The sequence below is a fragment of the Ursus arctos genome, unplaced genomic scaffold, assembly GCF_023065955.2.
Source record: "Ursus arctos isolate Adak ecotype North America unplaced genomic scaffold, UrsArc2.0 scaffold_25, whole genome shotgun sequence".
In the NCBI taxonomy this organism is placed as follows: Eukaryota; Metazoa; Chordata; class Mammalia; order Carnivora; family Ursidae; genus Ursus; species Ursus arctos.
Window position 1 is genome coordinate 31,442,500 of NW_026622930.1, and position 15,484 is coordinate 31,457,983.

General features: G+C 51.3%; 1 protein-coding gene across 2 annotated transcripts in view; it reads right to left on the reverse strand.

Moving 5' to 3' along the window:
- Positions 1-1,537: 1,537 nt before the first annotated feature.
- The window catches only part of RAD51B (RAD51 paralog B), a 716,334-nt gene continuing 702,387 nt past the window's right edge, over positions 1,538-15,484 (reverse strand). For both annotated transcript variants that reach the window (XM_057318613.1, XM_048219988.2), the window contains exon 11: positions 1,538-14,877. In XM_057318613.1, the coding sequence (XP_057174596.1) occupies positions 14,817-14,877 (61 nt within the window). In that variant the 3' untranslated portion in view covers positions 1,538-14,816. The remainder of the gene's footprint in view (positions 14,878-15,484) is intronic.

Consider the following 15,484-nt stretch of genomic DNA (forward strand, 5'->3'; position numbering starts at 1 on the left):
CCACTGGGCGAGCAGTATTTGTACTTCACAATTGAAAACTCGCAAAGAAAAAAATGATACAATATTCTTCTTTTTCTAAAGGTTTTATTTATTCTTTAAAGTAAGCTCCACACCCAATATGGGGCTCAAACCTACAACCTTGAGATCAAGAGAGACAGGCACTCCTACAAAATACTTTTAATAAAATTAATTAATCACTCTTAACTTTTCCTTTAAAAAAAAAACAAAACCTCTTAGGGTAATAAGAAGAGACAATTACTTTGTTAACATGAAAATACTTTTTTAATCTTAAATAAAAAGCCAAAGCTATTCTTAATGGTGCAACATTAGATGCGTTCTCCTTAAATGCAAAGATAAAATACAGATGCTAGCTATTACTTTTACGATGTAGTTTTTATTCCGTAACAATCATTTTGAAGTTTCTTCCCATGCAGTAACACGCGATATGGCAACAGGAGGTAAAACTCTTGGAAAGGAGAGGAATAAAAGGAAGCTACAGTAAAATAGATTAATGGAAGATACGTGAGTAAATAGCAATAAGAAAAGCAAATTATGTCAACATCCTCCAATGCTTTGAGAATCCACAGATAGACGTTCCTTTATATTTAGAATTTTAATGTTGGAAGAAATCTTCAAAATACATCTGACCTACAGAAGATACTCAATAAATATTTGTTGACTGCATGAATGATTAAATGACATAAATAAAGCCACTTTTAGGAGAAAATGGATTTTGCCTTGTGTAAACGAAGAGAGACCACAAATCGCTGAAAAGGGAAGGACTTTATTCAGCAAATAGAGCTGAGACAAATTAAAGATTTGAGAGAAAAACGGATTCAGAAGCTCATTGCTCATTGTTTCTGAATAAACTCCATATGGTTTAGAGAGTTAAATGCAAAAAACAATAAAAAGAACCCATACAGGTATCTGGAAGGAAATGCAGGTGGATAGATACATCTAATCTCCAGATGAGGAGGGACTGTAGGCCAGGGCAAAAAAGACGCATGAAAGAACTGGGAATTTGATTACATGTAATGTTTACATGCTTTTACTTTGGAAAATAATAGAAACTTAATTAAAAAAGCAAACAACAAACGGGGAGAAATATTTGCAGCAAAATGGGAAACACATAAGGTTATTCTCTTGGAAGAGTCCATGCAGTTTGACAAGAAAAACAGAAATAAAAGCCAAGTCAGGAGCACGGAGTTAACATGAAAGGAAGCGTTAAAGACCAGCCTTTGGAAATGAAGGGTCAGTTTCATTGATGATCAAAACTTTTTGAATGATCATTTTTTATTGATCAGAGAAGCAAAGTTTTGTTTATTTCTTTTTTCTTTTCTTTTAAAAAATATATTATTTTAATATTTATTATTTAATTTTTTAAATTTAAATTCAAGTTAGTTGACATACAGTGTAGTATGGGTTTCAGGAGTAGAATTTAGTGGTATAACACCCAGTGCTCATTCCATCACGTGCCCTCCTTAACGCCCCATCACCCAGTTACCCCATCCCCCCATCCACTTCCCCTCCAGCAGCCCTCAGTTTGTTCTCTGTAGTTAAGAGTCTCATGGTTGGCCTCGCTCTCTGTTTTTATCTTATTTTATTTTTCCTTCCCTTCCCCTACGTTCATCTGTTTGGTTTCTTAAATTCCACACATGAATGAAATCATAGGATATTTGTCTTTCTCCGACTGACTTATTTTGCTTAGCATAATACCCTCTAGTTCCATCCATGTTGTTGAAATAACGCAAAGCTGCCACTTTTGTAAGGAAACAGGCATTTTCGTTCACTCTTGAGGGAGAGGACACTGGCAGTGTTTTACTGAAAAGACCTTTGGCCATAGGCGTCCAGAACTTTGAAAATGCTTATCAACTTTGATCCATTAATCCCACTCCTGGAAATTCTACCTACGGTAAGTTGCTTGATTTAACAATCTAGCAAAATATACAAGATACCCAGTTAAATTTGAATTTCAGGCATATAACGGATACTTTTTAAAGATAAGTTTGTTTCTGGCAATATTTGGGCAACTTATACTATAAAATTATCCATTGTGAATCTGAATTTAATTTGGGATTCCTGTACTTTCCCTGTCGATCCTTGCTTACGGAAATACTCTAAAGTGTAGCAAAGATTTATGCACAAATCTTTGTTGCAATTTTATTTATAACAGCAAAAATACTGAAAGACAAAAATCCTAAATTTCCAGTAATAGGAAAATGAGAAAGGGGTCTGTGTCCAAAGTTTTTAATGCTAATACTTGCAATAGAAGGTGAACTTAAAAAAACAAGCCGGGGTCCCACACCCATTAGGAGGCTACTATCAAAACCCCCCAGAAATTAACAAGCATTGGGAAGGATGTAGAGAAGAAATTAGAACTCTGGGCGTGGCTGGTGGGAACGCCAATCAGTACAGCCGGGGTAGGAGACCGTCGAGCAGCTCCATAAACAATTAGAAATAGAATTACCATGGGATCCAGCCACTTCACTTCCGGGTATATCCCCAAAAGAAGTGAAAGCAGGGTCTCAAGGAGATTGTCCACTCATGTTTAAGCAGCGTTATTCACAGCAGCTGGAACACGAAAGCAGGGCAAGGGCCTACTGAGGGGTGAATGGATAAGCAAGATGTGGCATCTGCCCACAGTGGAATATTACTGAGGCTTGAAAAGGAAAGCGATGCTGACACAGGCTGTAACACGATGACCCTTGAGGACATGATGCTGAGTGACATAAGGCAGTCACCAAAACACAAGTACTGTGTGATTCCACGTTCAGGAGATACTGAGACTGCTCAGAATCCTAGAGACAGACAGTAGAAGGGAGGCTGCCAGGGGCAGGGGAGGGGACGGGGAGTTCGCGTTTAACGGGGACAGTTTCAGTTTTGCCAGATGACCAAGAGTGCTGGAGACGGACGTCGGTGATCGTCGCACGACACCGTGAATGCACTTAATGTCACACAATTGCACACTTAAAAATGGTTTCGATGGTAACTTTTAGCAACTTTTACCACAGTAAAAAAAAATTTTTTAAAACAAAACAAGTGAGGTCAAAGCTATGCTCCCAAGTCCATAAAACAATACGGTCAGGAGAGGAACACAACATGTCAACAGCGGCCCTCCCTACGCGCTGACATGACGGGTTATTTTTATTCTCTTGTCTGTATGGTTCTGTTTTGACTAATTCCCTAGCATGAGCACATAAAACCTTTTTTTGTGGGGGGAGGTGGTCGGTAAAACCAATTAAGAAAAATAAAATAAAACAGAATGACACCGACTCGGGGTCTAACAAAACCTACACTGCCGAGCTTGATGACACAGCTCGGAGGGTCTGAAGGACTGATCCCTGAGGGGAGCTGGGAAATATCCTGGAGGCAGCCCTTCAACCTATCCCTCCTCTCCAGGGCGTGACTCCTGAAGGAGGACAACTCTTAGGGTGGTCTGTGGGCTTCAGAAGGTAGGAGGGACCCCTGTTTCCGGAGGCCCTCCAGGCCTCAGAGGTGTGCTGCAGATGGCCCTTAGATTTTCTCACAGAGAAGGATTCCGGGGGTTTTCACGGGGCCGGGGAGGGCAGAGAAGTGGCCGAAAGAGGGTAGGTCCTGTAGCCACGTGACCAGGAACAGGCTTTACATCAAGGGTCTCGGACAGTGGCCTGGCTCCAGAGGTGGGGTAGACACACGGCCCTGCACAACCCTCCCTCCCCCTCCCAAAGACCTTGGGGCAACCTTCATGTCTGAGCACCCGGTAGGCGCTCACTGCATGCATTACGATGAACAGGTAAATTCTTGTTGCATGAGTGAGGATGCCACGATGGCCAGGGCAAGCCTAAAGCCAGGCCCAGGAAGAGGCAGGGAGGAGGGGGAGCCACGGGACAGAGGAGGAGGGAACAGACGGAGGCAGACAGGTGTCAGAGTGCCCCCATAACAAAGAGTAGGCAGCTCTGGGGAAAGGCTGGGGACCCACCCCGGGAGAGGGAGAGGTCAAGTCCAACATGGAAGCTGAGAGACGCTGGCTTACTGATTCCAGCACCTTCTCTCATCCAGAGAGGCCCGGCCCCCTTTCCATCTCAGTTCCTCTCCCCTGGGGAACCCGTATTTCTGCAGCTGGGACCTGAAGCTGTTGTGTTTGAGGCACGGCCTTGGGGAGGGGTGGGTGACCCTCCCAGACCTTCCAGAAAAGGGGAAGACACAGGGCTGGGCTGGTTTCTTTCCTGGCATGTGTTTAGCGTTAATGGTGTTTTCCGTGAGTTCTGTGTTCTGAACACGTCTGCCCCTTCCGCAGACGAGGAGGACAAAAGGAAGTGATACGGGCCGACCTCATTTTACGGCGCTTCACTTTATTGGGCTTTGCAGATACCGTGCTCTTTACAGACGGAAGTTTCAAGACTCCAGTGCAGGAAGTAACTACAGATGTGGTGGAAATAGCCGGAGAGCTAGAATGAGAAGTGGGCCTGAACTGCTGCGATCTCGTGATCAAACTGGAACAGATGGGGAGAAGCTTCCTGACGAGCAAAGAACGTGGGTTCTCGATGTGGACCGACTCCTGGGGACGGTGCTGTCAAGACTGTTGAACTGGCCTCAGAGGGTTTAGAATATGACATAAATGTAGTCCGTAAGGCAGCCGCAGGGTTCGAGAGGATTGCCGCCAATTTTGGAGGAAGTACAGCGCCCTCAGCGTGGCATGCTACGGAGAAATCGCTCGTGAGAGCAAGAGTCAGCTGAGCTGGTGAGCGCCCTCGCGGCCTTGTTTAGGAAACGGCCACAGCCACCCCAGGGTCAGCTGCCATCGACATCGCGGCGAGACCTTCCACCGGCGAGCAGACTCGGACTCACTGATGACGGTTAGCATCTTTTAGCCACGACGCATTTTTAATGAAGGTATATACCTTTTTTGAAAGACACGGTAGCATTGCACATCTCATAGACTAGGGGACAGTGTAGATACAACTTTCTACGCTCTGGGAAACCAAACATTCGACTTGCTTTACTGCAGTGGTCTGGAACCGAACCGGCGGTATCTCCGAGGTGTGCCTGTGGAGGCAGGGGAGGGGAGAGACTCCCCCGTCCACCTGCGACCGTTTCTTCACCTCCCACTTCACATGACGAACCAGAGTGGCCTGACTAAAGTACTTGCTTATTTTATAGGGATCTGGTTTAACTGCTATTCCTTTGCTGCTTCCCTCCTCCTCTGGGCTCCCCTTCTCCGTGGTACCCAGGGCCGAGTTCACCATGACGGTGGCCGTCATTCAGAGCCACGGCGGCCACACATATCCAGCTCACTTCTGCTGGACGCTTCTATCTGGTGCCCTTCCAGGAGCCTCAGACCCACCATTTCCCGAACAGAACTCCCTGTGTTCCCCCCAGACCTGCTTTGCTCTGGTCTCGGCGGCCGGAGCAGGCACCGCCGTCCCAGCGGTGGGAGGCAGGAATCCTCAACCTCTCGATAGTTCTGAATTGGCGAAATGGTTAGGGCCTCTGGCTTTGCATTAAAACCCCAGCTCTACCTCTTCCTAGTTCTGTGGCCTTTGGCTGTTGACTCCCCTCTCTCAGTCTCAGTTCCCTCATTTATTAAATGGGTGTAAAAAATAAAGAAATTCCTGTAAAGCCCTTAGCACTTGGCTGGCACGTGGGGCACTGCATGGTAACAGGTGTTGTCATTGTCACTACCACTGTCCTCTGCAGACCTTGAGCATCTTGTAGTGAACTGCGTCTTGGGCTTCCTTGCCTCTGGCCGTCTCTGCCGAAGCCTCCCAGGCAAGTGGCCACCAGGATGAGCTCATCAGCATGCACAGAAGACCATGACCGGTCTCCTGCTGAAAGCTCGCTGTAGCCTGTTACCACGCCGGCTGGTCCCCACGCTCAGGGTCCTGCTGACACTGCCCACCGTATCGCCCGCCCGTTCTGCCTCAGTTTTATGGTAGAGACACTGAACTTGGAGATTCCCGCCTCACCCGCGTCCCAGCACCTGCTCCCGCACACGCGGTGCTGCCGTTCTTTACTGCTCCTTTGCTCCTGGGAATACCTCGATCCCTGCATGTACGACGCTGTAGTTTAGGATCCGCGGGTGTGGCTGTCACCTTCCGGCGTTTAAGTTTCTTGGGGGCAGGAGTCTTGTTTGGGTCCTTTGGATATTCAACACCCAATAAGGTGCCTGGCCCTCAGTACGTGCACAATAAATGTTTGCGGCACGAATGACCAAATAGGGACACCAGGCGAGGATCTTTACAAATCGGATTACTTAACAAACTTGGAAAGTAGGTACCCATTCACCCATTTCATAGACGGGGAAACTGAAGCTCAGAGAGGTTACATTTGCTCAAGGCGAAGGCGGCTACGGCTGAATTCGAACCCAGGTCTTCTGACTTCAAACCCATAATCTTGCTGCTGCTCCACAGAGAGTTGTTAGGTAAAGATAAAGCCCTACCCGGGGGTCATGGGATGTGCTTACGGAAGGTGGTAGGGAGTTGTTGATTACTTCCCCAAGCCTTGAAAGCTGGCTCAGCCCCACCTCTCCCGGGGCCTGGCGGGACTCGAATTGAAGGGCTCGTAGTCAGTCCCCCTTCCTTGAAGTCTCTGCCGTACGAACCGATTCTCTGTCTTTCCCAAACTGCCTCCTTTTACTTTCCTTCTTTGGCTCCTCCTCCTCCTAACTCCTCAATGCGGACACTCTCCTTGCTTCTGCTTTATATTTCTGTTGCCAACGCCCTCCTTCAGATCTTGGTCCCTGTCCTGTGGCAGAGATGACCACCAGATCGTCATGCCCCCAGAGACACATGGCCAGCTGGGCCGACCCGTCCAGACCCCCTGCCTGTGGGTGGGGTCCAGTGGCTGAGGTCTGGCCGATGGAATGTCTGGCTCATAAAAACCACCCACATTCCCTCCACATTCCCCTGGGCCAGGTGGATGTCTGCTGAAGGGTGAGCCCCAGAGCCTCCCTCAGTCAGGATCCTGGAATTACTGTCGGAGCAGAGCCCCACAAGTTGGCGTTATGGGAGCAAGAAGTGAACTTCCAGCGTGGATCTCAGGCTGGGGAGGCAGTTGCAGGAGCTCGCACGCCTCCACGAAGATTCCTCACTGACCTCCATGTTCCTGGGCTCTCCCTGCCCCAGGAGCCTCCTCTTTCCACTCTACCCTCTATCCCACTGGTAACCCAATCTTCCTTCAGTCCATCTAGGTCGTGTCCCTACCTCGCCCCCAAATCTTCAGCGACTCCTCCTCATTTACAGATGCAAGGACAAGCTTCTGGAAGAGGCACAGAGACCTCAAGCCACCTGCCTGCTCCCTCTCCCGTTCTCACATTCATGTGAAATGGGAATGCCCAGAGCTGCCCAAATGTATCCTGCCCACGCTCATGTTTTCTCTCTGTCTTTGTCAAAATCCCTCGTTTAGAATCCTTCCTTCTCCGAGATGGACTTTCTGGGTCATCCAGCCATACTGACCGAGGAATGCCCACCGCTGTCTGCCTGTGTGTCACCCAGGGCCCACAGTCACTGCCCTGCACTGCAGGCGTGTGTGCTCCTTCCCACTGGACTGACGGCTCCCTGAGCACAGGCCCGGGTCCCCACTGTCACCCTGGGCCCGCCAGAGCCCCCTCCCCCTCCTCTCAGAAGCTTCCGTCTTTCTTCCTTGAGGCTGCGGGAGGGGGGTGGAGGGGAGGGCTGTTGCGGCGTGTGCAGGACCAGCTCATCCATCTTCCTCCTCCCAACACACTCACGGGGCTGGCGGTGTGACCTCTTGCATCTGTGGATTCCCCTCGCGCTCTCTCCCTTTTTTTCTTTTTAAACACAGGGTCTTGAAGCTTGCTCGGAGGCCTGGCCCGGCTGGGAAGAAGTTGTCTGCTCAGTTATATTTAGGCTAGCAGAGACATCAATCCAAGGCTCTTTAAAAATAAAGTCTTGTTTCAGCTGGATCCCCGAGCGCGTCCCCACCCACTCCTAACGAGAAGCCGTTCGCCTCCTCCGGGTTCCAGTCTCCATTTCAGACCCTTCACGTGGCCCACACATGTGGGAACGTGTGGTGGATGTCCGTGAGCAGTTGCCCTCCCTGGCCATGTTCAAAGGAGGATTTCTCCCCTCTTCCAGGCCTTCCTTTGCTGGGGCTCTTCTTGCCTTTCTGTCCCAGGGATCTTGCGACCTTCTTCAAGCCCTCCTCCTCCCAACCTAGCCAGAAGCAAACTTTGTTGATGGAGAAAACACTGCCTCCTCCCGAGTTTCTCGGTCCTGCCCTTCTCCTTGCCCACAGGGCTGCTGCCTTGGCGGCCATGGGAAGAAGCAAACAGAAGACAAAGACCAGAGACGGAAGCAGAAAGCGGGGTTTGTGGTTAGCTAGAATGTGGGCCGGGGGCCTGCGCGTGAACACTCCCCGTGGGCCACCTGTGCGTGTGTGTGAGTGTGCACACGCGTGTGGAGCGTACCGAGGGTGCATGAGAGGCAGCGCACGGCAACGCTGGGGCCGACCCTTCCTACTCCTTGACTTGGCTACCGCAGCCCTGGTTCTTTTCCATCCGCACTGATGAAACACTTCTTTATGTCTTATTCACATCCTGTCTTGACTACCACAGTTGTCTCCTTGCCGGGCCCACATGTCTCTCATCACCAATGGGATCCAAATGTTGCTGACAAAATAATCTCACTGCCTTTGTGGGGCAATCACATTCCTCCACTTTTCCAGAGTTTTCTCTGTCTCCCATTACTGGGCGAATCGCACACGCAGACCACCACCTCTCTCTGCGTCTTCGTTTCCCCCTCGGCCCCCGCTCCCATTCCTCTCTCCACCTTTCCTACAAGCGCCTTTCCCTCCTCTTGCTGTTCCCAAGCTCACGGCTCTTTCGGGCCTGTGCTGGTTTTCTGGCAGAAGCTCCTTGCACTGCGTATTCAGTCAGCGAATGTTGATGGACAGTGACAGGTACTCTTCTAGGCACTGGAGTGAAGCAAGAAACAAAACTGAGGACAGCGGTTGGCAAAGAAAAATAGAACGGCCTGTCAAGGACTGTAGGTACTATGAAGGAAACGAAAGCAGTGAGGGCCAGAGAGCAGCTCTGACACAGGGTGGTTGGGAAGGCCTCCCCGTGGGGGCCTGGAACATGCTCCCCACCTTTCTTCCATGTGGGGCTCAGGACCTGCCGCTCTAACATCCTCCTGCTTTGCCAGAGGCCTCCCCTCCCACCCTTCTCTTTGTTTGGATCATATTGACCTTGATCTTGAGAGCAGGGGAGGCCCTGGGCACAACTCTGCTGCCGCAGGAGACCTGCGCGTTATTGACTCATGGAAGACTCACAGGGCAGAAGGAACCAAGCACGCACACACAGATCACTCAACACAGGCCCGGGCCTCTTGCGGTACCCTGTCCAGGGCACAAGCCGTCATCTACATACGGCGTCTGAATGACGAGTAGGAGCTCTGCCCGTGTGTCCCGTCAATGTCCGAACTGTGTCTCCCCTTTCCTGGAATCAGGGAGCACTCGCTGGCACTGGTGACCCAAATCTGGCTGTGTCTCCTCCAGCCAGGCCTCCCCCTCTTCCAAGCACGGCAGAGCCCACCGCACGGCCGCTGGATGCCAGTGGTACCGTCTTCAGCCTTCAACAGCTTACAGGAAAAGCATCAATGAACACTTTTATTAGCCAGTGAAATGACTCACATTAAATTAGCATCCATCGCAATTGCTACCAGTGTTTAACAAAATTGTCGTCTCTGTGAATTTTCCTTCCTGGGGGCGGGGTGGCAAGGCCAGGAGGGGTCGGACGATGAGGTCTGGCTTTCCGTTCAGACTGGGAACAAAGTTATAGGTTGCTCATCTTTTCACCGAGGCTCTCGGGCAGCCACCTCACTAGGGACAGTCATGCTGCCCATAACAATGGTCCTTGGCCCAGGTTTCTGAGCACGGTCTAGCTGGATCTTCCCCGGGCGATAGGTCCACCACCGGCCTCAGCAGGCTACGCGCAACTGGGATGTGGCCAGTCTGAATCCATGCATGTTGCAAACAGAATACACCCACCAGATTTTGAAGACTGAGTACAAAAAATCAAACATGAGGGGCGCCTGGGTGGCACAGCGGTTAGGCACCTGCCTTCAGCTCAGGGCGTGATCCCGGCGTTGTGGGATCGAGCCCCACATCAGGCTCCTCCGCTATGAGCCTGCTTCTTCCTCTCCCACTCCCCCTGCTTGTGTTCCCTCTCTCGCTGGCTGTCTCTATCTCTGTCAAATAAATAAATAAAATCTTAAAAAAAAAAAAATCAAACATGAAATACCTCACAGGTAATTTTTATATGGATTACATGTCAAAATGGTAATTTTGGGCTCAATAAAAGGTATCGTTATATTATAATAGTTAAATATTGTGTAAGTAGTAATACTTAGAAATGACATGTATTTTTAAAATTAATTTCACCTGTCCATTTTTACCTTTTTTTTTAAAGGATTTTATTTTTAAGTCATCTCTACATCCAACATGGGACTCAAACTTCCAACCCCCAGATCAAGAGTCGCATGCTCCACTGACAGAGACAGCGAGGTGCCCCCATTTTTACTTTTTAATGTGGCTATTATAAAATATTAAATTGCATGTGGGCTTGTCTCTGTGACCTGTATTACCCTTGTATGGAAAAGCGCGGGTCTTGTATCAGGTCTTTGCCTTTCGGAATGTCGTTGTTGACGGCAGTTATGCTTTGGTTGGCAATCGTGCACAGAACTCTGCTATCGAAAGCACCTAACAGTGGGGCCGCTCAGGTGGGAGAGGGGGTTGGGGCAGCACGGAGGGGGCTGAGAGTGTGGGAGGAGCCCTGTCCACACTCGGAACCTGGCCTGGCTCACTTATTGGATTGGTTCATCCATTCGTTTGAAATGGGGAGTAGGGGGAACTCCTTGGAGGAGGCCCCCATTCAATCACCCTAAGTGGAATCTGATCGTTATCTTGGGATAAACATTCCAAATGGAAGGTGAGTGCTGGGAGATTAGGAAGATAAGGAAACCATATGGCCCTGTCAGGAGGCTCCCAGGGCCTTATTCTTAAAAGGATTAATGAATCCAAAGGGGGGGGGAGTGGTCATCTTGGTGTTGTTTTTTTGAGGAGAAAGAAGTCCCAAAGCTCCAAATAGGGATGTGGAAGTTCTGGAGGAGGAAGACTGGAACTCAGGACCCTTTCTTGCCTTTCCTGGCTTCTCTGCCCCTCTGTGCTCTGTCCTCCCCCTTCACAACAAAGCCTTTTAAAACTGCATTTAGCACTCAGGCCTGCAGAGGTTGGCGGTTGGGATCTTGGTGAGCAAAATTTCCAGAGATTCTACCTCTGTCCCCCTAACCCCCAGCCGCCCATGTGGGCTATTGGTGGACGTCAAGGTGGGTGCACAGGGGAGAGGGGCTCTCTGGGCAGGGCTGCGGGTTGCTGAGACTCCGGGCCACATGGTGGGGCAGAGAATCGCCAGCTGTGGGGGAGGGCAGGTAACATGAGCCCTGGAGAGGGGGATCTGGGGCTGAGGGGAGGGGGAGGGGGAGGCTGCGGGCTTTTGAGCACGTTCTCTCCTCCCCTATGTCATGAGGCACTTCATCCTTCATTCCTGTGGCCCTGCCTGTCTTGCACAGCTGTTCTCAGACCCACAACTGGAGACTGTCAAAGGTAATGGGTTTAGGCGCAAAAGTGGGTGCTCATGGCAGACAGGGTGGCTTCAGAATGGTATGCTAGAGCTCACTGGTGATTAAGAAGACTACAAGAAACAAGCCACACTTACTGAGGGCTCATTTTGTGCCAGTGCTTATCTCGATTACCTCCTTAAATGCACCATGGCTCAACAAGGTAGGTGTCATTTTACCGAGAAGGAAACTGAGGCTCAGAGAGGCTGAGTCACTTGCCCAAGGTTGCACAACTATTAAGAGCTGGAGCGGGGAGTCAAACTCAAGAGGCTGAACCGTAGGGTCCAAGTTCTTGAGGTAGACAGCGGCCCAGCACTCAGTTATCCCCATTAGACCACATCAGTGAGGAGCACTTAGGAGAGACTCTCTCCTGCTCGGATTCTGGAAGCCCCAAGGTAATGAGCAAGGCCAGTGGTGTCTGGGTGCCAACCAAGTGAGCCAGGGCGGTCACACCTGGCTTAGGGGGTCACCCAAGCCCACTGTTGTCCAAATAGCCCTGGCCAGGAAGAGGTCACCCTGTCCCCCCCCCCCAATGGTCACATCTTAGGGATAGGTGGGAACAACAGGGCCAGCAGGGGTCCCACAGAGTTCCAGCCATAGGCTTCCCTGCTTCAGGCTGGCCCTGGCCGATGGCCTGGTTTTGGGGCTTTTCTGTGCTCAGAGCACATCTAAACATTTGGAGCAAAACAAGAAAGAGAACAATAGACGTTTGTGGGTTAGAGGACAGGGCCGACTTCCCCCTGGGACTCAGCGCTGTTCATAAACCGCCCCAGCTGCACTCTCACGCTGGGGATGTCACTGGAGCCTGCTTGAATTACAGCCTTGTCCTCACTGGGGGCCGGCTACTGGCTCCTTTTATATATCGTTGGGGGATGCAAATGCCGGTGGGGCAGCCGGCTGCTCAGGGGAAGGCATGTTTTCCTGCCTGAATTTTGGGAAATCACACAGAAAAGACACAGCCGAGCCTGGCCTTGGAGCTCTGCCTAGTCCTGCCCTGACAGACGTGGTCTGATCAGAGCTGTTGGCCCCACAGGAAAAGAGTCAGCTTTCTATCAAGTGGACTCTGGGCCCGGCCGCAGAGCGCTCCAGCTCCTGAGGACCCGGCGAGGAAGTGGAACGCACCAGCGCTGAGAGCGGTCCGGCCAGCCTGCGTCCTCAGACAGGGGCCGGGGGCGTCGGGCTGGGTGTGGGAGGCGGCCGGTGGTGGGCTTCTCCCTGCTGACCCCCTCAGGCTGTTCAGCCCATGGCTTCCCATGGTCACAGCCAAGGGCAGCAGGGCAGGGTGTGAGGCACAGAAAAAGTCAGTGGGTGGTGGGGTACACACCGGAGTTTGGACCCCCCCTTCTCGTTCACGGCTGACCCAGTCACGCCAGCTGAGGCCCAGTCAGGCTAACTCCCCCAATCCGGTGCTCCCACATCTACCCCCAGGACCCCCAGACAACCGAGAGGGGCTGACGTGGAGTGTCCCCGCCTGGATGGCATCCCTGGAAAAGGCTGGAGTGTTTCTAAAGAGGCCGTTCAGACATCACATCACAGCCCCAGACGGCCGAGCGGTTCTTGCACTCACTTGGCCGCCCTCCCTGGGAAATGCTTTGGATCAGACAGCACTTCTGGGTTGTTTTCGCCTGAGGAAAGTGGGAAGAATTCAGCAAGAATCCCATGGTTGAAGGAAAAGTCGGCGGATTTACTTAGCAAAAGTATTCATCGAGAACCGTCCAGGAGGTGAGCAGGGTGGCGCTGCAGGCCCGGGACTGAAGACACTAGTGTGGGCAAGAAGGCCTCCAGAGGAGGGCACCTTGGGAGCAGACCAAGAGGCATCGAGAGACAAATGGTTTGGCTTCTGGAAGATAAAGAAAGGGTTTCTTTTTTAGTGCCCGAGAAGTTCAAAATGGCCGTGCGAGGTCACCCCTGCAAGCTCTGATAGTCTCGTGCTCTAGCGTTCTTCCCAGGGTCTCCTGCGCCCTGTGTCCCTGCGTCATTTAGCAGACGCTCCCTGACGGCCGCCAAGCATGCGCGCTGAGGCTGTGAAGATGCACCGGAAACCTGCTTGTCCTCACGCTGCTGCAGGCAAGCCGGCCGCGGTCCTGTGGTGTGCACGGCGGGCGGAGAGCGCTCCGCGATGGCGCAGCAGCGTGAGCGGGGGGACGCAGAAGCCGGAGCCGAGTCCTCACGAACGAGCCAGGAGCTGGCCGGGCAGTCCGAGAGGAAGGACAGCTAATCCACGCAGAGGGCACAGGCTGTGCAAAGGCCGAGGGAGAGCATGCCCCCTCCCCCCCCAGGGACAGCTGGAACAATGGCTGTGAAGGGAGCAGGTGCCCAAAGAAGAGAAAGGCCAGCCCCGCATTCTTTGCTTTGACTCTCATGGTTTTCTGTCAACCGGGCACAGGCGGGCTGTGGAAACTTCCTGGCACAAGGGCCTCTGTGGAGTTAAGTTCCATCCCTTTTGGCACATTGATTAAAGGCCTCATCCCTGGCTTTGGTGCTGGGGTGACCCCCGCAGAGAATGTGCCTATAGGACACACTCTCTCCTTTCATACCTAAGGCTTTCCTGAAACTTCACTGGTCTGATGTGCGAGAGGCAAAGAACGCACTTGAAAGCCAGAAGGGAGGGTTCCGTTTCCAGGGGGCTGAACAATATTATCACTATATTTTCTACATTTCTTGTCTTGTCTTGATTTCTTGATTTCCGGTCTCACAGCATCACCCTCACCCTTGCTCTGAAAAACTGTCATTAAATCAGTGCAGCTTTAGAACTGAAGGAACATGGGAAATTCCCAATCACACCTCACTTTAGGTACAATCTTTGACCATGTTAGGTCCAGAATGTCCTGTATGCTCTCTAATTTATTCTTCTCCTTCACAACTGAACACACAGGCGACTGGCTGAAATCCAGGGACGCATTCAATGGAGGCCACGTCTTCCCCCACTCGTGGCGCGCCTAATGATTTCCATCTTTGTCTCAATTATATTAAGTTTAGGAGACCTGCCCTTCTTATCACCAGCATCAGCACTTCGTTTTTCCATTTTCCACTCATTCTTAGAAAATAACAAGGTCAAAATGCAATAACATATTCAAATACTTGCACAAACACTGCTGAACCGTCAAAAGGTGGTGGGGCTGACACCAAGCACTTGGCCACCAGTCAGCATTCCCACGTGAAGGCTTGAAATGTGAGTTCTTCTGCCCACGCAGGAAAGCGTCAGCTCCGCGGCTGGCCGGTGCAAGGGGTCGGGGTGGTGGTGTAGGTCAATGTAGAATGTCTGAAAAAGAAGGGTGGCCAGAGTGAAAGGTACAAGCGGAAGGTCGTCTACAGTGATCCCAGCCTCCGAAGCTCAGTGGGGTCTAAATCCTGCCACCCCTGCCCAGACGCACAGGCACCCTGCGCGACGGGGCTGTTGGTGACGGCTGTGCGCCAGACAGGTTGTATCGTACCACGGACGCGCTCCCGCGCACCTCCCAACATCTCTGAGTCTGCAGGTGCGTGCGTGAGGGAAGAGCGGTTGTAGGGACCACCATCCTGTTGTCCTATTCTGCACACTCATTGCAGAGAGAAGTCAATTCTAGGTAACACTTTCCCAAACAACTCAGCTGCAGGCGGATCTGCTGGCAGGGGGGCTGGGCGCTGTTATCATCCAGAGATAGGGGGCTTACCGGCCAACAGAGTGGTGAAAGGACACTTAGTGTTGCTTGAAGAAATTCCTAAGAAGACCGAAGGGTGCCTGGAAACAGGCAGCCAGGATTTCTCTGCCACTTAGCAACCCTGGCAGCCGAACGTGACTTAGGTCTCTAAGCCTGTAGCGAGTGTGGTCCTAGCACACTCAGCAGTTCTGAGGGATATACTGAGAAGAGACACTTCGTCTCTCCACA